We start from the raw sequence: 24,433 nt of genomic DNA on the forward strand, positions 1-24,433 counted from the left end.
GTGGTTAAGTTTCTCAGCTCAGCCTATAACATAACCCTGCTGCTCCCTCCAAACTGGAATCCATTTTTCAATACACTGATCAATGGGACATGTCCTATTTCATACATGGTTGGTTCTTCACTGTGAATCTAATCTAGGTTGTTCCTCCCACTACTGATCATTAAAAACAAATCAATACCATGGCTGGACTGATAAGCCCGTGCATGTAAATGCCTGCAGTTCCTTTGTGTCCCTACATAGTAAAGAATTAAATCAAACAGATGACAGCAACACAATTAGTTATGCAGAATGTTTCCCATTTATTACTCAAAATCCAAGTTTCCTTCTACTAAAGATAGAAGACAAGAAGAATAAAACATGCAATAAGATTGATCTGAAAAACCATCGACTGTAATGAAAAGACCAATCACACACATGTTCCTCCACTCAAGACCAACATTTCCAAACTAAAACAGCTCTTACACAACTTGTTACAGAGAATACCACATAACGGATTAATGTACTTAAAGAAGTTTGTGTATGAAGTTCATACTAGCCTTTGTGCCTTTTAGCCACAATAATCATACCCAACTTGACTCATGGGCAGACCATTCGCTTTACGTTTGTATTTGCTGTACAACTTGAATGTCAAATCTGAAGTTCATTTTAATATCACGAATTTTCCCCATAAAATTTTTTAATCTCAATCACATGCATTGTGACAGATCATCTCAAGCAAGTTCAAAGATTCTGAATATCATTTTTTTTAAACACACATGGCAAACAGATGGGAAGTAATAAGAAAAATCAAAATACTTTAGCTGTAGAAAAAGGGCAAAGTAAAACTGTGGTTGTATTTTAACGTGAAGACACAGAAATGCTGATTAGGTTCAACAACAAACTGATTTTAAAATACTGAATGTTCTTTGTTTTGCAGAAATTGGTGCATAGGGCTTAGACAACTAAGGTCAGAAACGGTATTAAAAAGTAAATTAGTCCTGGCTGACCACCACAGAACACAGCTGACTGGTTCATTCTTCTATCAACAAATCTTACCAAAACAATTCTATAAAACCAAGCAAAGGACCAGAATTGTTCTTAAAATGGAGCCGCACAAACAAGTTTTCTACACATGGTTCAGGGGATGTTACATTCATGTCAAAACAACAAATCTTTTGACAAATGACCAACACTGGTTCATCTGACAATGACGGATACGACGAGGAGCAGAGACTTTTCTAGCGTCCTCCTGACTTGCGCCCAGCCCAGGATCGAGACCTGGAACGGGAGCGGGAGCGTGACCTTGATGCGGACCGGGACCTGGAGCGTGATGGCGAGTGCGTCTGTCGCACTTCCTCCTCGGTGTAATGGGAGGATGATGCCGGGTTGACGACTTCTCGTGGGGATGCAGACTTAGAGTGGGTGCGAGATCTCCCTCTGGACTCTCTGCGAGGCCTCGGCCTGTACCTGACAATACAAATGGGTGTAAAATCATCCGATGAACCTACACTTTATTCTGTTTAATGTCCAAGACTGAAAAAAATGAACAGATTCAAACCATGAACTTCACACAGCGTTGGACTTACCGATCATCCTCACGGCTTCGGCTTCGTCCTCTTGCGTACATCCGTCCACGAGGCCTACAGAAAAAACGAGTTATAGGCGACAACTGTGAGCACAAAGTCTACAACATCAACCAAAAACAGATAAACTCACTCCTGAGGACTTTCTGATCTCCTGCGATGGCGTTCGTAGGAAGGGCTGCGTGACCTGTACCTCTCGTAGCTGCGGCTGCGGGAGCGCCGGCGCCGACTGTCCCGGTCGTAGTCATCGTATCGGGAGGATCTGCCTGGAGAACGCCTTTCCTTCGATTTCATCTGGTTGGGGGCTGATGAGAAACAGTGATGAGAAAGTTAGCCCAGACTGGAAACAAGAAAACGCACACACCAGTGATAGTCCCACACAAGCATCTTCGGCCTGTTTACACTTTCGGTTAAGTTTCAGGGGACGGATGGCAGTAACTTGTACATGGGAAAATCCTGGAATGTTAGGTGCTCATTTGCCTTTGGAGTGAATTCAGAAGGCTCCTCTAAATCAAACATTAGAGCACAAGTGAACCACTGAACACTTCTTGTTAGCTTATGGATCAAGCCTGTATAAAAAAAAAATGCATTAAGAGATCAATCAGGTCACTGCATCCTTTACCCATGCACTTAAAGGACATTTTGTTTGATCACATCAGGAAGACCATAGATGCATGTAAAAACTACAGAAGGGCTAGGAAAGTGTTGCAGCTACATTGCAATCCGTATCGTCAGTAAGGGTATTATACAGCTGCATCTGCCCACCGAAGCAGTGGTTTATGTTGTGTCAGAAGAAAATCTATGCACTACTAAATCACTTACACTACAACATAGTAAATAAGGTCCCTGTTTCGTTTATATTTGCCATTTCAGCAGGCTCTTAAATCCCTCACTCACTTCCTTTATCGGGATGATTGCAACCACACACACACACACACACACACACACACACGACGTAATTCTGGTTATAAAAATGCATAAAGGTTAAGCACTTACTCTTTCGGTCACCCTGGGCAAACTGGATTTCAATCTGCCTGCCACACACCCACTTCCTGTCCAGACTGTGGAGAGCATCTTCTGCATCACGTACGTCCTCAAATATGCTGGGTGGTTAAGGATTTATTTGACCATTTCATACAACATTTTTGCGTTTTTCCCCGGGAAATGTGATAGGAAACTGTAAAAAAATCATTTCACGCATTGCGAGGGATCCAGGATAATTACATTTTCTATCCTTGAGACCTATTTTGTTATTTAAAAGTGATAAAAATACAGTACTCATAATATCCATCAATATGGTAAAAACCCAAGATTTTTTTTGTAGAGATAAAAGATGAAGCAAGCTTTTCAAATACGTACATCAATTAGTTTTCTGAAGGATCAAGATTACAAATATGTGAACAAAGTAAATAAATGCTGATTATGTTATTTTGATTAATATTAGAATGTAATTGATAGAGGGACAGCTGATTTTTTTTCATGTCAAATTTGTGGATTTGTCTTGGGAGGATACAAAATAATTCAGACTTGTTACCTTTGCCCATGCTTGACTTTGAACTTCATCTTGATCTTTACACTCTTTAATCGACTCCCACAGAGACTTGGATTTCCTGCTTGCCTTTTCCTCTTATACCTCTTTTCTTTTCCCCATTCTTTGCCGGCATATCCAAGCCTTGTCTCCGTTCCCTTTTCCTCTTCATGCTTTACTTTCTCTTTTCAACCTTTTCCCTCTCTCTGATCCTGTAGGCTTTGTCTTTACAGCTACTCTATATGGGTCTTTGTTACTCTTTGTGGTCGGTTCCACAACTGGATGCTTTTACATTTTCTGAAGCAATAACAGAAAAATATTTGTGTTAGATATTTAATCAAACGATGTGCAAGAAAAACACGTCATCAAAGTGTATCTCCTCTGCTGAAATGAAATTTGTTAGTCAGGGCACAAGAACAGTACAAACTCATTGGGAAAGGATATTGAATGTATGCAAATCCTCTTGGCTGACGTGTATAGAAGTCAAGTGGGATGTAGACATCTACTATCGGCCCATAGCGGCCAAACTCACGTCGCAAATCCTCAGGCCTGAACACCGTAAATACAAGTATGACTCAACTGATCATCAGAAGCATCTTTCCTGACATTATTATCAACCAGTACCAAATTAAGAGAGAGAGAGAGAGAGAGAGAGAGAGAGAGAGAGAGAGAGAGAGAGAGAGAGAGAGAGAGAGCTGATGAGGCAGAAGGTTAAAAAGGTCAATTCACCCCAAAACACTGAAACAATTACACTTATTTAGTTACCTGGTTATCTGTCCCACATGTTCACACTACAATTGTGTGATCGGCTCAATTTCACTGTTACTCTACACAAGTTTTATTAAATCTTACATGATGGATTTAGTATTGGAGCATTTCCTGCTGTGTTTTGGGGTCAATTGACACTTTAAGGTACACCATTTATTTCAACAAGTAGATCCACATTTATAAAACAATTAGAAGCAGCACGACTGTCCCATTGAAAACATTCATAATTAGGAAATACTCAAAAGAGTAAAGCACATGTGTTTTAGCAAATAACATGTAATTCTTTGTTGGAAGCACAGATTATATGAAGAGGCTGAAAGAAAGAAGAACAAAGCCTAAAACATACATTTTCCAACATTCACACACACATTGTAAAGAAACCTTGAATGGGATAATAATAGTCCCCAATTAGTCCAGAGACTTCAATTTAAGCATATCCAGCAAATTTCTTGCAACCTTTACCCATTGTAATCCGGAATGAAATATTACTCAAGATTAATAGAATAGGTCGATATCCAGGTTCATTACAGATTTAGTTCAACCACCTGAAAGCCATTTTCTGGAGATAAACGTTTTTATCGTAAATAATCATAATGCATAGTGAATTAACTTTGTTGTTTGAGATAACTTTGATAGCTTTTAACTAGCTAGTGTGCAAAAACGAGCGCGACGAACGTGCTGCAAAAACGCGACGCAAACAAAGAAACTAAAGTAGCATATTTGATATTTACAAAACTTGTGAACGTTACACGCAGTCATTACTCATAACATTGATTAAATATAATTCAGACAATAAATATTTCTTACAGACGACACCTCAGCGCGTGGTTTCAAAGTAATTTGACGCTTCTAACTGAAGGCTAAACTTAGCTGCTAGGCTATTTTAGCTAACTAGCGTAGGAGCTAACTGGCGTTAGTGGCTGCTCCGTTTCTTATCGCTTCTAAATGTCGACTCACCTGGATTCATCGGAAATGTTCCTGACAAACAAAGATGTGTTTGGGGGCCTCATGTATCTGGCCATAAAGTTTAACTATGAACTGAAGAAACGTTTTTAAGAAAAAGATTATTTGCTGTGAAAATATGTGTAACGCATGCGCTTTCACAAGGCGCCGATTCGCATTACAAAAAAAAACTGTCCTTCAAGCAGCAGCGCCCCCCTTTGTTTAATATTTTTTGTATATCGTTCTTCTTCGTCTGGTTTTATCTTAGCTTAAAGAGACACTACCGCCACCTACTGGTCTACATAATGCACATTCGATTTACTGACCGGGAAGTAATGAGAGAAAATTAGAAATTCTCTCTATTATTCATGTGGCACTTTATAAATCATGACAATATCGAATACTTTCCATGGATACTTTCCTTGTAGATTCACAAATAATGTTTTTTTTTTAATTTACTGATGATATTTGTTCCTTTCTTTCTACATCAAACTGTATCTGCTGCTTTCTATATAATTCATGTTTAGCATCTTACAGTTTCTTTTGGCTACATAGTCCAGTTGGATATTTGCTTATATTAATGTGTAATTGATCTGTATGTCTTATTCTTTGATAGGTAATGATCATCCCTGTTCCACTGAAACCTAGTGGATTTTGGATGCCAATTAAACTTGACCTGCAACCACCTTTATTTATGGCAGAATCAATGCACAATGAAAACAAGCATAGGTACACCTATTCATTCAAATTTATTCATTAATTATTAAGTATTTATTTATTTATTTTTTGTCTTAATATGACTCTGACTGGAAGCTGTAAAGATCTGAGTGGATTGTATCAGCTGTCCGGCGTGGATGAGACTCGTTTGCTTTTGCAGATGAAAGTTACAGAGCCAGCAGTGACAGTCTGGAAAAGAGAGAAACAGAGACTAGTGCAAAAATGGCTGATTCACATGAAAGTTTCTGTGCTACACTTAATTCATTCATTACAGCCGTTTAAAGAGATTCAAACAGACCAACCTCAATCATTTCATCCCCTTGGATCTCTCGGATTGAGGTAAACTTGTCATTCTCAGAAATCAGCTTCCCATTTTCCTCTCTGACAGTGCACTGTTCATGATTAGAAAAATTATGTGTATAGCAGCTTTTCTAAATCATTTTGCACTATAACAATAGTATTGTTTGAAAAGAATCAAGCTACCAAATTAAATTTTTTCTCATTAAAAATTAATTTTAAGAAATAGCTAAAATGGTTTAATATGCAAATAAGTAACCTAAAAGCAGGAGAGATTTAGGAGTCATAATTTATTCAAGCATGACATTAACTCAATGAAAAACACCTATTCCCTCTTTTCTCTCCTTTAAAAAAATTCACCTCTTTCCCCAGTTTTCCGTAACATCTGAATATATTTTGAAATGTTATATCATATGACAGCTCTGACCAATAAAAATCTCTTTGTTCTACAAAATTCTTACCTTAAAAATACACAAAACCAAGACTCATTGAAATTTGCTGACTCATATATACAGTATATATGAGTGGAGATACTTTGCAGGACTAAAAACTTCCATCATCAGCTCATATGTTCACTATTGTGTCTTCACTTCAGTCTGAGCCTTGAATTACCTTTATTTTCCTTCCATCCAGAGTCATCACCTCCGACTCTTTACCAATGGTGAAAGAGAAGGCATGGGTGTAGACTGGAGTCTTAATCTTACAAATGAAGTCTTTGTCCCTTTGCTCAATCGTGATCACCGGCTTGTTGTCCTTTCTCATTTTCACAACCATTTGTGGTGCACCTTCAAAATACATTTAACACACATCACATACGAATATAAAGGAAAATAAACCGTATATAAGTACTGTATATAAGAACAATTTCCCACCTAAGACTTTTAGGAAATCCTCAAGATTTTCCTCAGAATAAACTTTCCATGTGCCGTTGAAGTCCATCCTTGCGGTTGTGTTGCTGTCTCGAGGATGTTTGCTATTCTTATTCCCATGGTTGGCATGTTGGGGACTTCAAGCTCCCTGTTATTGGGACTGGAATTTCCATTGAGAGCCACCACAGGCTGAACAGCCTCATTCCCAGTCTGTATTTTCAAATCTTTACATACTGAAAGAAAACAGAAGTTGAAATATGGTCCCAAACATCAGGAGGATGCTTCATTTTTTTTTTTTGAATTAACAAAATCCAACAAAATCACTGCATATTATTGCCAAACTTTGGCATACATACCTTTATTTGAGACAAGGATTAAAGCTTTCCTGCATTTGACATGCATGTAAGATGTTCAGATCTATCTAATTCAAAATATAAGAATAATTCAACTGGCACAAAATGCATATACTGTACATTTAAGGCAGAGATGAGCGCAATCTCGGGCAGTTCAGTGCTATGAAATGTGTATCCTGAAGCATGCTCAGTTACCAGGAACACACATCTGAGGAGCTTCATTATGATACGGTAACACACTGCTGGAGTGTTACTGAAACTCTTAGCAGTCAAAACATGGAAGCAGTCACATCAAAAATGAGGCTCATGTGGACGTTTTGGACAGACACATGAATTTACTCTCTGCAAAGGGCTTCAGTTGACGCTGCACCATGTTGCAGTCCCTGAGGACACTGATCAGTTACACAACAACGTTATTCTGGGCTGTTAATCAACATTTGTGCTTTGTCTTCAATAAAGTCTGTTTTCAGTCACACAAAAAGGCATGTCCTCTTGTAGTGTTTTAGACATGATGGTAAAATCCAACCCATAAGAACTTTTAAGGCAGACAGCAGCACTGACATTTGTCAAATGGCATTTGACCCATCAAATTCCATCCAAATTCAGTTGGAAACGTCGTCAGAGCGCAGCTACTACTGGACACAAGTTCTAGTGAAACAAGTGAAACAGTCAAAAAATGTGCAGTTACTCACACCCGACTGTGACCTTTCACCCTGCATTCCAGGGAGGTCAAGTGTGAATGTGAGCCTGTAGTAAACTGTCTAACTATCCGGTGTGCAAATAGCAGCTGAAATACCCTCCAGCTACAAAGATGAGTGGTTCCAGACAACGGGGGGGGGTGTTCTGGTTTGCTGTTGCCATAGAGCCACACCTTGTGTGTGGGGAAAAGAAACCCAGGAGCTCAATGGTAGACAAAATTAGCTTTGGGGACACCATTTCTAAATTGCCTCACGTATTTCTTTGGTACTTCTGTTCTGCTTGTTGTTATGAGCCAATATACGAGACACTGACACGAATACATCTGTGGTGGATTCAAATCCACGGAGACAACAGCTACGTTTCATTGTTGTTTTTCAGGCACTGTGATTTTAGGGGATAAGTTCTGATCATCTGGTGCTTCCTGCTTCTTAAACAAGCCCTCTGTTTCATTTAAATTTTATTATTTTAGTCAAATCTTGTTCACGATGCTAAATGGAAACACTTCCAGCCGTGATAAATCCTCAACTAGCAAATGATCAATGCTGGAAATCCATTACATGATCGAAATCCTTATGAACCTTTAGAGGAAATACAAAATGAAAACACAATCAACAATCTGATGTCACCAAAACAACACGGAAAAGAATAATACTGTCAACACTTTCAGGAAATAAATATCAATATTGTTGCCATGGCACCCATTTCTTCAAGGAATCTCCACTGGCTGAAAGCAGCAGACGATCCATCAGAGCGGTATCTGTGCTTCATCACGAGGGGAAGGAGCCGTCTCCATCCTCCTGTTTCTCTGGACCGGGGTCACTAAGGAAGCGTGACAGCTGGAGTTTGTCCTGCTCCTGCTCCTCCGGCGCGTCGCTCCTCCGCTCGGTGTCTCTGTGTGTCTGGTTGCTTTGTCTCTGTGCTGATTCGGTCAACAGGTTGACGGCATCGGGGGAGCCGCGGCCTCTGGAGTTGTCACCATCATCGTACGTGTAGACCTGGTTTTCTGGGACACGGACAAATCCAGTCAGGATCATGTGACCTCTTGATCCAACAGTAGTGGGGGGTTCAGTCAGGGCTGTGTTTGTTAGGGGTCATTCAATGTGGTAAAAGCAGCTGTGTATCCAAACAAGACTTCATTATAAAGTTCAAGGTCGTTTCTGGATTTACTCAAGTACTGCACTTAAATACACTTTTGAGGTACATTCATCTTACTGAGTATTTCATTTAAACTCATTTAAAATTCTATTATATTACATTTTACAGCTAGTTGATTTGTATTGGCGACATGCCCAATGACAAAAAAGTTGAATCTAATCTAATCTAATCTAATCTAATCTACTAAAGAAATGAAAAACAAACTTCTCTAGTAGATCGATCAAAAATCATTTGTATTGATCTCATCACGTTGTATAATATCACAATGATTTCCAGCTCCATATTCAGACCTGATATTGAGTTTAAACCAGAAATATGTGGAGTTAAAGAATCTATTACTTCCAGCATGTGACCCTCTGTTGTGACATCACACAATACGAGAAATCCTGTCCCGTAAATAACTGACCTGAGTCAAACCACACTTTTTTCACTGGCGATGTTTCCTGGCGGTTTGCAGGAACTGTGAGGTAGTGACTCATCTGTGAAGACACAAACATTTATTAAAAAGACTCATTACATACATTACAAATTACTCATTACATATTACATTACATACTCCATACTTCAAAAATTCTGATTAATAATCACATGTTTGGAATGAAAGATTTAATCCAATTATTTGGGTCAGTAAAAAGACACGGCTACTGTTCCTCACCCTCCTCTCCATCTCCACCCTCTGCTTCCTGAAGCGACTTTCGCTCACGTTGTCCTCAAACGGGTCGATCATCAGGTCATGCCTGCTGTAGGAGCGAAGCTGTGGACACGCAGGACGAAGGACACGCGTCACATCACATCCACAGACGTCAGTCGTAGGACTAGACTCTTTCCTGTGTTACCAACCCGCTGCCTCGTCTTCTGCAGATTGCCTCGCAGAATCTTCCTGATTTCTTCCTCACGACTTTTGGAGATGCTTGGGATTGCCCGTCGTCTGGTAGGCCCCTTTGCATCAATGTTTCTGTGAACACACACAGAACATTTTTTATGACTGCGGACTTCAAACCGCCATAAATCTGCCTCAAATCACAAAAAGAGCACCACATGTTTCTGAACAGCTTTTGCAGTCAGTATACTGAAGATAAATGAGGAAATCCTCCAGTTTTTGTTAACACAAACGTATTTTATAGTCACACAGACAACAGAAAAACATGCATTAAAGGAAACGTTTATTTCACTTTCACAGTGAAAATGATCTACAAACTTTAATGGACTTTAATGTATTAATTTCTTAGTCCACGACACATTTCTGTTTCTGCAAAGTTCAACATTCTTGCAGTGTTGCTTCAAACACCTGAAATATTTTTAAATCTAAAATCAACCTGAGTGGAACATTCAATAGCTCCAACGGTGAACACTTGCACATTTGTAACTAGACCACACGAGTGAGGAGTCACATCAGGCTTCACAAGGATCTGTCTACTACCTGGAACACGGAGGGCTCTACTGCAGTTATATTTTCTAGCTGCGCTACACCAATGATGTCAGTTTAAATTGTAAATTTCCCAATTTGGGATCAATAAAGTATCTATTATCTTAAAAAATGCATGTAAAATATGTAAATTATTAAGGGATTTTTCTGCTCCTGGAGAATTCTGGACTCCACCATACAAGCTACATGGAGAATGATGCAAAGCTGATTTCCTGTAAGGCTCCAGAAGCTGATTTGTGAGTGAGAAGAGGAAGGATCCCATGAGCTGAGGGTTTCATGTTTTACAGCAGGTTGTGGTTCCTGGTGTCCTACATCTAAACCGGTCACACCAGTCAAAACTGGTGTGACTGGTGTGGTGAAATGTTCACACTCTTAGACATGCAATATGATTATAGCCTCAGGATGATGTGACAAACATGACTGATGACTGACACTTACTGCATGGACACGGACGACACAATGGCGGGCAACCTGGGGGTGCTCCCGCTCTCCACCAGCATGATCGCCTGTTTCATCTCCATCTTGTTGTAGAAGGAGATGAGCTGCGGCTCTGTGGAGCGCTCGCCCGCGATGAGCCATCTCTTCACGTAAGATTTGTTGAAGCGGTTCAGCCTGAAGGCAGGAATCAACCAGAACACAGTTAAAAGTAATCCCAGAAAATAATGAACTAAGCCTGACATCAGGAATCCATTCCGATTGGATCAGCACAGAGGAGAAAATATTCTCTACTATAATCACTGTCTTTGATTAAAACCAACATATCGACAATATTCTTCATATGGCAAGATGTTATAGCGTCATTTTTTTCTTTAGCCTACGGTAGCACCAGAACCCCTCTGCTCAACAGAGGGATTCTTTGAGATATAATCAGTCACAATATCACATTTTTGTTTGACACAAGAGCCAAATCTGAGATACAAGCTGGGATACCACCACTAGTTGGCAGATGCATACATCAGCTGAGACCGGATCTCGTCTTTTCCACTTGTTGGTGGATGGATACAGCATCAGCTGGGACGGATCTCGTCTTTTCCACTTGTTGGTGGATGAATACAGCATCAGCTGAGACCAGATCTCGTTCTTGTTTGTCGAGTAAAGACGTAGCTCGTGTGTTCTTGTAATTTTTTCCATTTCCTTTTATACCTTATCATTGTTAAAGTAACTTTTATATATTAAATTATGCAGAGGCAACATATCCATGTCTATTGGTTGACAAAAATGTTGTTTTTGTCATCATTTAGGGGGTTTGGGGCTGTTCTACAAGGCCAGAATAGATTACAATTATTTTAGTGACTTTAAATGGGGAAATGTTTTATTTACGGAACAGATTAAACTCGTGTCTCTACGTACGACTGCACTTATGTCTAGACTTCTTTTTTATTTCTTGGTGAGTACAATGATCTTGCTGCGTGGACAGTTTAACAATTTTCTCCTCAAGCACAAATGTTTGCCAGTGAAGGATTGTTAAACAACTGGGCTCCTCAAAAAACAGAGTAAAAGGGAGGCAACAGAGGATGTCAGACTCTTACTTGTCCTTCCAGTGATGATGTCCGTAATGACCACAGATGCATTCGATTCCTGTGAGGAGATGATCCAAGAACTGCAGACAGAATAAGTGTTTACATTTTTATTCCTAAATAGATCAACTTAACATGGAACATAAAAAAAAAAAAAAAGGATTTAAATAATCAGAGTTTGTTTTCGTTCAGTTCACCTGTGTGTGAATCTCCTCATTGATCGACTCCTTGTTCTCCTTCTTCTTCTTCACTGCCAGAAGCTCCACCAGAGGTCTGATGGTCATTCCCTGGACACAGAAACAGGAGCGAGGTCATGGAGGGATTGTTTTTTCAGTGGGAATAATCTTTTTCGGTGATCTGAATTCTAACCTGCACAAACACAGTGAAGAATATGACTGTGATGATGGCGGTGAGGAACATGTGCTTCATCTCATTGTTGGTCAGCAGGAAGCCGAGAGAGAAGGCTATGGCTCCTCGCAGGCCACCGTAGGCCACGATGAACTGGTCCTTTTTGGTCAGCTTCACAATGCGGAATTTATTGATAATGTATGTTAGACCAATGACTCCTGAAATAATCAGAAAACAATCAATGAGAAGGAGAGGATGGAGAAGAAGAAAAAGGAACTGCAGTATATTAATTTTCATTTGTTCACGACTGCTTTGTGTAATCTACAACGTAAAGCGTTCCTCATCGTCACATCTTTAAAGATGCAACTGGAAACAGTGAAACAAGACAATAGTGATGAAAGTGATTTAATTCGAAAAATCTTTTTCTTTTCTTTTTAAATTAAAAATCATTTCCTGGCTCTGTGTTGAACTGGCGACCCATCCAGGGTGTAGTCAGCTGGGATAGGCTCCAGCATAAACCCCACAACCTGGATCTGATAAGCAGCTGACGGCGTGACAATTATTTACTGCCTTGTCTTCAGGAAAATGAAGTGTTTCTCCACTGCCTCTTCATAACTATTTTCCAGTACTGACCCAACACTCTCGACACCAGACAGAGGATCCCTGTGAAAATGACGAAGGTCCAGTTCCAGGCATGTGGACCGGCCACAGTGGAAACCCCCAGGAAGATGAAGATGAGCGTCTCACTCACACTGCTCCACATCTTCAGGAAATATTTGATGGTGGTGTACGACTTATGGGAGATGTTTGCCTCCACATACGGCCGCATCATCACGCCACACGCTATTAATCTGTTGGAAAAGCAGGGGATTGATTATGAATGCACCAGTTTCAGTGGGGTGACAACCTGTAAGCAACAATAATTGTGCTGAAACAGAACTTACGACATGATGCCAGACAGGTGGAAGACCTCAGCCGAGAGGTAAGCCATGTAGCTGTAGAGGAAGACGAACAGCGGCTCGATGACTCGCGTGTGCAAGGTGAAGCGGGACGTAAAGGCACCCAGGATGCCGTAGATGGCGCCCACCATGATGCCGCCCAGAGACACCACGAAGAAACAAACCACACCGAGGAGAGCGTCGACTACGGTCACGGTCCCCGCGTGGGAAAACTCCTCGAACAGGTGATAGAGAACCTGAACACACAGACCAACATGTCCTGAAGTAAGAAAAAAAGGCTTGCACATATTGTGAAGTGTTATTATTATTATTATTATTATTATTATTATTATTATTATTATTATTATTATTATTATCATTGCACTGCTTATAGTGTTAACTAATAAAATAATACATTATATCTGCAGGAAGGCAGTGTCAGATTTCAGGGATACAAAATGCATTTTAAATAGAAAATCCCATCAAGGACAGAACAAATAAGGACAGAGCTGAGCCTTCAACTCAGTTTGTGACTCTTGTTCATCTCTGGGGAGAAGACATTTAGACGTGGATCACATGCTCCTCAGATGGTCCCATTTCCTGACCTGGACGTTGCTCTTCTGACTCTGGTGTGTCGGTGAGCGTTTGGGCCTTAATGTGGGAACATTAAGAAGACTGAATGTTTTTTATTTTGCTGCTCAGACTTTAAATCATGTTGACAGCTGTTTTATATTGTTTTATGTTACAATATGATTTTGTCCCAGATAGATTCCCACTTTGCCATCATGATATGAGGTTTAATGCCAATACTTACCTTTTATAAATGACCAACATCCTTCTGTGACAGAAAAGGTCTGAACCAAGTACTGCGTTACAGATTAATTACTGAATAACAGGTTTCTAATCTACAACCAAACATTTACTCTCATCCTTCACGTTTTTGCATCCAAGAAGTCAAAGTCAGGAAGTTGTGTATAAAAATATCTTTATGGAATCTCCCAATTCGGGAACATTTTCCGATGCCCCGTGAATGAACTATCATTCATGCAAAGTCAGAAAAAAGGCTAAATGTTAAATATTTTAATTCTAATAGATTCTAATATAACAATTACATGTTTTCTTTGGAGTCAAAAAATTGATGAATCCATTGTTAATCTTAATGCTGAAGGCTTGAATGCCCTTCATTATATAGTTGCAGCATGTGTAACACGTACCGGTGTTTGTCTCTATATTTGTCTACATTTATGGGTACATTTCTTTGAATTACATTACTCACTCTATCCCATTCACCTTAAAGGCTGAATAAGAATGAAAATCCCAGATTTAATGTCTTCCACTGACTGACCAGAGACTGATCTGACACAAACTGGAGCAGAGATGAAGCCAGAAGTTCTATTATGTCCACATTCTTTAGGTATCAGGACTATTTCTATTACTTCCGCTCATTATTTCAGTGGAAAATGGAAAATAAATCATTTGTACAACATTTAAAGTGTCAGAAACCACTGGTTTCCTTTTAACTACTGTGCTCCATTTAATCACACAGAAATTAAACACATTCGCTGACGTTCCACACTGGTATGTGTGGCCTTCACTTTGCTCACCACAGTGACGGCGTCGTTGAGAAGCGACTCCCCGAACACGAGGGTGTGCAGCAGTTCGTTGATGTGGATCTCCTCGAACACGGCCAGGACCGCCACGGGGTCCACGGCCGAGATGATGGAACCGAACAGCAAGCAGGACAGCAGGTCCACGCTGACCAGCTTGACTCCTTCGGTCTGACACACAACGTACATCATCCCGCCGACGAAGAAGGCGTTCCATAACGTCCCCACCACGGCGAACATCAGGATGGTGCCCAAGTTCTCGGTGAAGGCCCGGATGGGCAGGAAGTAGCCGGCATCGAGGATGATGGGAGGCAGTAAGTAGAGGAAGAAGAGCTTGGAGTCGAGCACGGGGGCTTCCTGTCCGATGGCTTTAATGATGCCGCCCACCAGCAGGCCGACGACGATCAGGAGACAACTCTCCGGGACGATGTTCGACACTCTGGGAATAATGTGAAAACCTGCAGAGAGACAAGGTTCATCAAAAAGGTGAAATCATTCAGCGTTTCTCATGATTTAAAATATCAATGAACGCGAAAAGGAGTCAACAGTTTGGGTGTCTGGTCACACGTCCGTATGAGGGTGTGACGGATGTTATGATGTAGCAGCATCCAGTCCAGGGTTCATTTAGTTTAACATTCACTCTTCAAGCTGTTACTGATATATCCTGATCCCCTCTCTACGTACACGTCAACAAGATTTAAGCAGGACAGGTCAGAAATACACACACACACACACACACGCGCGCGCACACACACACACACACACACTACTTCGTGTTAATGATCACTGTGCTCATTAGAGCTGCATTTATTCATTCATTCATCTTCTATACCGCTTCATCTGCTGTCACCAGTCGTGGGGTGCTAGAGCCTATCCCTGCCGACCGGGGGCGTGAAGCAGGAGACACTCCGGGCGTGACGCCACCGCAGAGCCCATTAGAGTAACAGATAAAATAAAAATGCTTCACTCAGTCTTTCGTGCTTCATGAAATATAAAAGATGTTGCTGCAGCAGATGCTGCTGACAAACAAACACTCTGCTGCTGGGAACAGAACGGAGGCTTGAATGTTCCTGCTTTAATCTGAATCGACTGGGAAATCATTGTTTCTTTGAAGCATTGGAGTAAAAAGTAAAAAGCTGAAGCTAAACTTTCACTACTAAACCAGATCAACCCATCGGTTACCAGTCGGTCAGGCAACCAAGTCAAAAAATACCATCAAGTCTTCCACCTACTTATCCTTATTTATTCATCTTTCTTTTTAATAATGTTTTATCAAACATAAAAAAAACACAGAAAGGTCGCATGAGTTACGTTGTGATATTTTTGTAACTCATTTTAGATGATTTAAACGTAGTGTTCATGTTCTGTTTGGGTATAAGAATTACATACAGTATATATAATACAGAGTTAATTTTACCTCCAGAAAGTTGTGCATCCTTGGGATGCGCTTCAAGACAATTTTGTGCATCCCAACATGATGTTTATGCATCCCAAAAGTAATAACAGAATATACGTTAGAAGAGTACGCAAGGATTGAGTTTTGTCAATAGTACGATATAAAAACTAAACAAACTGTTAATCCTAATGGTTTCATTAATAACAAAGTCATAACTGTTGAAGAAAAAAGAAATAAAAGAGCAGCTTTTACATCTTGATTAAATGTTCACAGACTTTCAGCTCCATAAGTCTTCTCTTTAGCTGCTTAATGCTCCACAATAACAGCATGTTGGTTGTTGATTGTGTTTGTGCTGTTTACAGTTTGTTTTTGTGGCTTCTCTGACGCCAGCTGACCTGTTGACCCTCTGAGAGCCACAAACAGTCGAGTTACCGTCAAACAGTCAATGAGCTGAAGCTGATCAGACTGTTCTTTAAAGCGGAGAGGGGCTCAAGACTGAGATAAATAAAATAATAACAATTATGAAAATAGCATATACAGTTTTTATGATCACAAAACATAACAGCTGGCTGCGATGTGTAGTTTCTGTGTCCTGTTGGCTCCGGGCTGAACCAGGCTATGACATTTAGTCATGTGATGCGATGTGGGGTCCAGGCTGCGGCTACAGAACGATTCTCAAATGTTTTCTGCAGAGTGCTCGCCCCCTCCACTCCTCTGTGCCTCTGCACACTGAGATCTCTGTTATCGAGGAGTGCATTAGGACAGGAAGTCAGGCCGTCCCTGGGAGACGACAGCTGGGTGGACAGATTAGAGCCAGACAGCTCTGTTTACTTTACTATTGCATATCTATACTCTGTACTTAATCTATGTACGGAATTATTATTATAATTATAATAATAATTATTATTATTATTATTATATTTTATATTGGTCAGCTCAGTTTTAGTTAGACTGGTATGACACAAAAATAAAAACATGATGTAATACATTATATAGTAATACACACACACGCACGCACGCACGCACACACACACACACACACACACACACACACACACACACATCCTGGTCTCATCTCATTTAATCTCATTTAAGGTATTGTCATTACATTCCATGACATTGTATTAAACTGTATTAAATACTATGAAATGGTACTAAACTATATTAAAGTGTATTAAATTACAGTATATGAAATTGTTTTAACTATTGTTTTATTAAGTTGTATTAAACTGTATTAAATTATATTAAATTTTCAACTTTTATTAAATTGTATTAAATTGTATTAAACTTTGGGCTCACTGCAGCTACCAGAGTCAAACTTTGGTTCTGATGGTCTCTGAGCTGTTGGACCAATGGGAACCTTTTATTTTATCTTTTAGTTTTATCTTTTAGTTCTTCTGTGAATTAAATCTGATGTTAGACAAGCTGATTCCAGTTTTCGGGTCACATTCTTTGTTAGTATCTGAGCTGAATCTGATTGCAGCTTTTATTAGTGGAATAATTAATTTTACTTCTTACTCTCCCATGTGAAACCCATTTATTTGGAGCTTCTCCACCTGTATTCGTGTCTGCTGGGTTCTGCGTTCAGTTCGGTTCCTCTTTAGTGAATTTCATTCTAAACCTGAAATAACCAACTTTAGAAAGTAAATGTCAAAGAGGTCAAAGGTCAGATCTTCTGATTGACGGTGGGGATGACTCTGGATGTTGTGGAGACACTCACCGAGCTTCATGAGCAGAGCCAGGAGGATCCACAGGGAGATCTCGAAGGGTTTCCTGACGTGTTCGAAGTTGAAGGACAGGACGGGGAAAGCCTTTTTGTGAGCGGTGGAGTTGTGGTGATGGTGGGGGTCCCCGTCCGGCTCCACCGCCGGATCCGTCCACGTCTCGTTGTTTTCCGCAGCATCAAGACTAGCGAAGGACGCAGAGACCAAGACGAACAACACAAGGCTCGTCATCCCAGCCGGACTCCAACCGGACCTCCTCCAGGAGGGATGGAGCCCAGACATTTTAGTCTGACCGCCGGTTCCGTCGCCGTTCGGGTCTACATCCGCTGAAGATGAGGGTTGAAGCCGGAGAGAGCGTGACGAGCATTTTTACGCACAAATTCTCCAGACATCTGCGGATTGCGCACCGCTGGAGGAGAAGACAGCGGATAACGGAGACAAGTCTGGTGTGTTCACAACGTGATGGTTAGCAGCCCGTCTGGTCCACACCTGTTGTCTCCTCCGCGGAGGTCTCAGCCCCCTCCGGACAGAACGCGCCCAGACGGACTTTTTCCTCCTCGGTATTCAGATCAGTCAAAGTGGCGTGAAGGCGACACCTGGTGGACAGGAGGACGTCCAGCAAGAGACGCTGCAGGGGTGGAGGAGGAGAACATCTGCCTGGTTTTTAAATCACATCATCACCAGTGCAGTTCAATTCGGGTACATCCCAGATGAGGCGCCATCACATCACATTATATAAATGAGAGTTGTCCATAATGTAAAAAACAAAGAATAGAGTAAAGAATAAAAATGATGGTCATTTATCTTTTAACTGCTGTCCTCGTTGTATTTTGCTCTATGGTTCATGCGCTCTTGCCTCACCATGCAAAACAACAGAGTGAATTCCAGTCCTCCTTCTGAACTTCTCCAACCACCCACACGATGCCTTAAACTCCTTAAACTTCCTTTTGTTTGAATAACGTGCCGATTGTAGATGCATTACGGCCATATTCTTTGGCGAGATCAACCAAACGCATCCCTTTTTCATGCTTTTCTATTATCTCTTGTTTTGTTTGTATGGATAAAAAAACTCTTTTCTTCATCTTTTCTGTTCCTTGTTTCTCCATCACTTTCTTGGGGTCCATAGTAAATACTCTAAAATTTAATATATTTGCGTAAAACTATCACAACATTTCATGGGTCGAGGGCCGAATGACGAGGACGCTTCATAGACACCTATCTAGCTCCCAACAGAGGTCCCTCTAGCCAATGGGATGCCAGGATGCAAGGTAATAGCCAATGGCAGAGCAGCTATGAGAATGGTGCATTCAGGAACCTGTGGGAGCTGCGAGTATCAGCCCACACTGTATTTTTACCTTTCGTAACTCGAAATTTCCTTCGTAACTAGAGGCAATATTTTCCTGTTGAAGCATTTCGTAACTTGAAAATTTCTTATGAAGAGACGTTTGTAAGTAGAGGTACCACTGAGTGGTACCTGTAGTTACAAATGTCTCTACATAAGAAAATTTCTACTTACGAAAACGCCTAAACGTTGCTAAAACAAAAGGAAGCCATAAAAGCCATAAAAGCTGTAACTCCTTCCAAAGACCTCGCTATAATTTCGAAGAGAAGGTCGGCAGTGAACGATGAAATGGAGCAGTTGTTACTTGTGTGAATAAAGGAGAAAGAGATGGCTAGTGACGCAGTGACCGAGGCCATAATTTGCGAAAAGGCGATTTTCATTTCTAATGACCTCGTGAAGGAGGATTCAGGGTAGGGAACATCGGCGAAAGAACAACGGGAGTTTAAGGCATCGCGTGGGTGGTTGGAGAAGTTCAGACGGAGGACTGGAATTAACTGTTGTTCATGGTGAGGCAGGAGCGCATGAACCAAAGAGGGCAAAAAACAATGAGGACAGCAGTTAAAAGGTAAATGACCATCATTTTTATTTTATATTCTTTGTTTTTTACGTTATGCACAATTCTCATTTATTGTGTAATAATCTAATTGTAACATGTATTTGTTACATGTTTTGATGCATTTTTATGCTTTATAAAACATTTTTGTCTGAAATCTAGGGGCTTGGAACGGATTAGGGCATTTGCATGGAAAACGTGTCTCTACTTGCGAAATTTTCTACTTAAGAAATATCTTCCATAACCAATTAATTTTGTAAGTAGAAGTGTGTGTGTGTGTGTGTGTGTATATGTACAACAAATATCCAAATAATGTATATCAGTGATAATTATTGTGCAACAAACTGCTCAGCATAGCAGATACGTTACATGGGTTCCACCATTGATGATATGTAGCTCATTTAACCCGCATATAAAGTTTTATAGTTTTTATAACTGTGTTTTAAATGATTATTTTCATCCATGATATTTGTTTAAACTCTGCTGATCTTTGTTATATTGCTGTATTTTTGCTGAAATGTTCTTGAAGTTTATGAGCCTCACATTAAAGGATGTGTTTTGACATTATGACTCAATTTTAGTTCTGAAAATGTTTGCGTTTTGCTCTGTGTATGTAACAGGTGCTACGTAAATAATGTTAATTAGACGATTTGAAATAATTTTTGATATTCCCAACTTACAAATTTCAAAACAAAGGAGAATAAAATATTTTAAATGACCCAGAATTTAAAAAATGAGTCAGTTACTGTGCCTATTATCTCTGTCCATCCTCGGGTGGAAAAGATTATTAAAACCAACAACCATGGCTGGTTCCCACAGTGCATTGGATTTAAATTTTGGGTGGGCCTTTATTGATCGACCATTATTTCATGGTTTATAAGTCACCAACAACAAATAAATCGTGCAACAAACACATCACACATTACCAGTTGTGTCTATATTTGTTGTGTGTCTGGACCAATGCATCCATTCTTTATTGTGTTACTCTCTTTCTTTACAAGCTCTTTACTGTATATACTGTGCTCTCTTCTTCCACTGTAAATTCAAAAACTATTGAGTAAATGAAATACAAAATGTACAATTGCATGTTTAATCTTTGATTAACTGCAATCTCCATTTTATATAACAGTATCAGTGCTCCTGTTTGGTGTTAAGGCCCTTTCTTCATCCACATGAGTCACTCCATACAGAGTGTGCAGTCACCCAGCAGTTTCCCACAAATCTTTTCCACATGGATGAAGCGTGAGAGCCAATGAGACAAATCACAGAAACACTCAACATCACAACGTAGACATGAAAACTGAAACATTTATTGAAGAATTACACACATTTAGCACATCTGCTATGAAGTACAGCACAAAACTGATGGTTTTTTAAATTCGATATCATTTTACATATTCTTCAATATGTCCATAAGAAAAATGGAATTAATTTTGATGAGTCGTGAGTCTCACGATGAGACTGTCTAAATTACAACATCTTTTTCCTGGCTTGTATTGTCAGCTTCAAGAATAATAAAAACTGAATGGGAAGCTGCTGCTGAAGGAGTTACAATCTGAATTAAAAACATTAAGATGCTAAACTACTACTAAATACGTTAAACTAAATTTCCTATATATTTTTAATGATGTTTTGTTGCACTGTGGACAGTTTAAAGTACCTCCCTGCTGGGACTGAAGACTGCCTCACATTTTCCTCCTGGGACATTTAGTATTTCCTTCAAACAGCACCACAATCCCATGATCCTTTTCACCTCCTGCATCACTGACTTTCTCCCACGTACACAAACAAACAAACAAATCACCCATGGTTACTGACAGGTGGCAGAACACATACGTCTCACTGATCACGCGTTTGTCTGTTTCAGATGGACCATCTCTGCCATCTGTCTGGCGCTGTACAGAGACATCCCCATCCCCACTGTGGCCATCGTCACGGCGATGGGATTGATGAAGCTGCTTTGTGGCTGCATGCGGACCTCACCAGAGACCTGCCTCTGCAGACAGAAGTGAAACACACATCAGATGGACTGGGGGCAGCTCAGTTCACGAGGACCCGCTTTGGGGATCAGAGGGTAGTCGGTTCAAGTCCAGCACGGACCAAATGTTTGGAGTGTGATCTGACATCTGGAGAGGTGACCAGTTCACTGGAGCACTGCTGAGGTACCGTTGAGCAAAGCTCCAAACCAGCCTGCCTGTATGTGTGTGTAATTCATTGCATAAAAATAATAAATGTGAGAAACTAAATGATTATGGTCATTTATAATGTCTTCATTTGTACTTGTTGTTGATGGACAAAACTGATGCAGTCTTCACACACAGATGTTTCCTTTTTGTATGGTTTGTTTCAGTGAGATCACAGAGTTTATTTGTAGTCCAGGACCTAATACTGTTCTGCTAGTAGAATACAGACTTTGATCAGGACAAAAACATGCCAACAACTCACATAGAAGTGACACACAATGTTGGACAGATAATATATTCCAGGAATAAAATATTAGAAAAAAGTATTGGAAAAAACACAACAAACCCCCCCCCCAGACATCCACATTAGCTCTAATTTGTGCTTGACATACATGAGCAAAATAATAGCAAATCAGCATAGAAAATAAAAATGAACTCAGTTAAAGATACACCTAAACCTAAACATCACTTTGACATCATTATCACTGCAAATAGTCTTTGTTTGGTCCTCTACCAATGTAACACATAAAAATGGAACGAAAAATTTTAATGTATGTTGATGCATACATTCTAACGCAGACCTGCAGTCTGATTTTAAAATGATTTTAATGGTTTGTGGGTTTCAGTAATATTAAACAGCATGAAGTATAATAACTTTACATTTTCCTTTACTTGGGACTTCTCCTCCATCAGAGTATTTATTCAGAACACTTCTTATGCAACAGGGACTTGGATTCTGAACTGTTACACGACAGGAGAAGCATCATAAATACATTTATCAACCAAGTCAGACGAATGACTGATGAAATAACGCTCCAAACCATAGACTACACCACAGACATTAGACGTCACAGACATAAGCTACCATAACGTCATCACATAAGTAAAAATTAACATTATCTGTAAAGTGAACATCGTCTTATACAGTACTAGAAGGAACTTGAAGCAGTTTGAGAACATCCTTTAGGAACAGCTAAACGAGGTTTGAAGTGCCCCCTTCTGGCCATCAAAAATAATGCACTTTTAACTGGACAAAATTCAACTTGTCTGATTAAAACCACATACTGATCACATGCTGATCACATACTGATCGCATACTGATCACATACAGATCTGAACTCATCTTTCACGGACTCAAGCATTTTACCTTGTACTGTTCTAGATCATAATAATTTTGAATAATTATGTCTTAGTTGCAGGGATAATTAATTGCAGGGACCTTGTTTTTCAACATTTGACAGAAAGATGTTCCTTTCATGGACAGTTGTGACCCACCTGGAGAAGACGAAAGTATCCTGGTGTCAGTCTCCCCAGTCTGATGATCATTTCTGCTGCTGGAGCTTCTCAGAGGAACCTGCAACCATCCTGGAAGAGGAAAATCTGTTAGCACTACACACAACTTGGAGGAGTAACACTTCAATTTTGCACATAATATGCTTGGGGGAAAAAACAATTGGAAGGATTACTTGCACTTTTGAACTTTTCATTTGTCTACATTCGACCATTAATTACATGTTGCAGAAAACATAAAAGTACAGTATTCACTATTTTAATTAAGCTCAAGTTAGACAAAATGTACAAACTTTTTCCTCTAGCCTGACCCATTTATCATCCTGTGATCCATCAGGAGGAATTAATCATTTAAAAACTTAATCATTTCTCCAAAAACACAATTACTTGATGATATAGTATATACAAAATTGAACACACTAAAATAGAAAAAAGGTCATGGAAGATTAAATTTACGTTTTTTACTCTTAACTTTATCTTTTTGTATGTAATATTTGAACTAGTTTTTTTTAGATATTCAAGTAGCCTTACTAAACATTAAGGTTGTTGGTATTCCACTGCCTGTTTAGTCACAACAGTAATTACATGTTATTGCAGACAGGAGCCAAAGTTGTTGGTGTAACTGAAGTAACGAATGGAATTAAATTAAATCAACTTTATTAATCCCCCGTAGGGAAAATTATTTGTCTTTTCTAGTATATATTGGTTGTTAGTCACACACGTCTACATGTTAAACACAGCACCGTAGTTACCAGATCCACTCATGCAAAAGTTGTTAGAAAAACATCTTACTTGTGAAACCTGAAATCTTTAGTAGTTTAGTAAGATCAGGAACACTGACTCATATTAAATGTGTGATTAATGGCTATAAAATATACAATGACTATAACAATAATCACTTGGTGTCTAAAACACAGGAGGATTACTGATAGAACAAAAACCATCTCACTTTTTGAAGAGGTCCTCAGGAAGTTCAGCCAAAGGCGGCACCCACACCTACCTTCACTTTCGACTGCTGCAGCAGTTCAGCACCCGCAGACAGACAGACAGACAGACGGACAGACAGACGGACAGACAGACAGTGTATGAATCCTGAACAAACAGTGGCAGCCTGCCTAACTGATGAGGCTCCCGTGTGTCACTGGTCTTTTGTGCGGTGTGATCATCCCAGTCTGATGGGCTTAGTCCAGCTCAGATACACACACACACACACACACAC

At 40.0% G+C, this 24,433-nt stretch overlaps 3 protein-coding genes and 1 long non-coding RNA gene across 6 annotated transcripts; all 4 read right to left on the reverse strand.

The window, feature by feature from the left end:
• Positions 1-279: 279 nt before the first annotated feature.
• LOC137607188 (serine/arginine-rich splicing factor 10-like) lies at positions 280-4,995 on the reverse strand. Of its 3 annotated transcripts, none has more exons than XM_068332757.1 (6): positions 4,816-4,995; positions 3,533-3,639; positions 2,559-2,660; positions 1,696-1,867; positions 1,566-1,619; positions 280-1,446 (listed from the first exon to the last, which is right to left on the reverse strand). In XM_068332757.1, exons 1-6 carry the CDS (start codon positions 4,878-4,880, stop codon positions 1,218-1,220), a joined length of 729 nt encoding a protein of 242 aa, XP_068188858.1. In that variant the 5' UTR covers positions 4,881-4,995; the 3' UTR covers positions 280-1,217. The 3 variants fall into 3 exon arrangements, with proteins under 3 accessions (XP_068188858.1, XP_068188859.1, XP_068188860.1); XM_068332758.1 differs by having other exon boundaries at positions 1,756-1,867; positions 4,816-4,994; XM_068332759.1 differs by lacking the exon at positions 3,533-3,639 and adding an exon at positions 3,097-3,387 and having other exon boundaries at positions 2,559-2,665; positions 4,816-4,954.
• A 543-nt stretch (positions 4,996-5,538) lies between these two features.
• Positions 5,539-6,817, reverse strand: LOC137607117 (fatty acid-binding protein, liver-like). The gene is made up of 4 exons (XM_068332609.1): positions 6,687-6,817; positions 6,427-6,599; positions 5,820-5,909; positions 5,539-5,706 (listed from the first exon to the last, which is right to left on the reverse strand). Exons 1-4 carry the CDS (start codon positions 6,751-6,753, stop codon positions 5,638-5,640), a joined length of 399 nt encoding a protein of 132 aa, XP_068188710.1. The 5' UTR covers positions 6,754-6,817; the 3' UTR covers positions 5,539-5,637.
• Positions 6,818-7,011: 194 nt separating this feature from the next.
• LOC137607116 (Na(+)/H(+) exchanger beta-like) lies at positions 7,012-18,710 on the reverse strand. Its single transcript, XM_068332608.1, has 12 exons — positions 17,843-18,710; positions 14,724-15,184; positions 13,126-13,376; positions 12,815-13,032; positions 12,203-12,399; positions 12,031-12,120; positions 11,846-11,916; positions 10,755-10,928; positions 9,731-9,845; positions 9,546-9,644; positions 9,297-9,369; positions 7,012-8,738 (listed from the first exon to the last, which is right to left on the reverse strand). The coding sequence occupies exons 1-12, from the start codon at positions 18,126-18,128 to the stop codon at positions 8,503-8,505; spliced, it is 2,271 nt and encodes a 756-aa protein (XP_068188709.1). The 5' UTR covers positions 18,129-18,710; the 3' UTR covers positions 7,012-8,502.
• A 2,333-nt stretch (positions 18,711-21,043) lies between these two features.
• Positions 21,044-24,371, reverse strand: LOC137607118 (uncharacterized). The gene is made up of 3 exons (XR_011037961.1): positions 24,164-24,371; positions 23,200-23,289; positions 21,044-21,737 (listed from the first exon to the last, which is right to left on the reverse strand). It is a non-coding gene; the product is annotated as an uncharacterized lncRNA (long non-coding RNA).
• Between the last annotated feature and the right edge of the window lie 62 nt (positions 24,372-24,433).

Source organism: Antennarius striatus, chromosome 14 (assembly GCF_040054535.1).
Source record: "Antennarius striatus isolate MH-2024 chromosome 14, ASM4005453v1, whole genome shotgun sequence".
NCBI classification, from domain to species: domain Eukaryota; kingdom Metazoa; phylum Chordata; class Actinopteri; order Lophiiformes; family Antennariidae; genus Antennarius; species Antennarius striatus.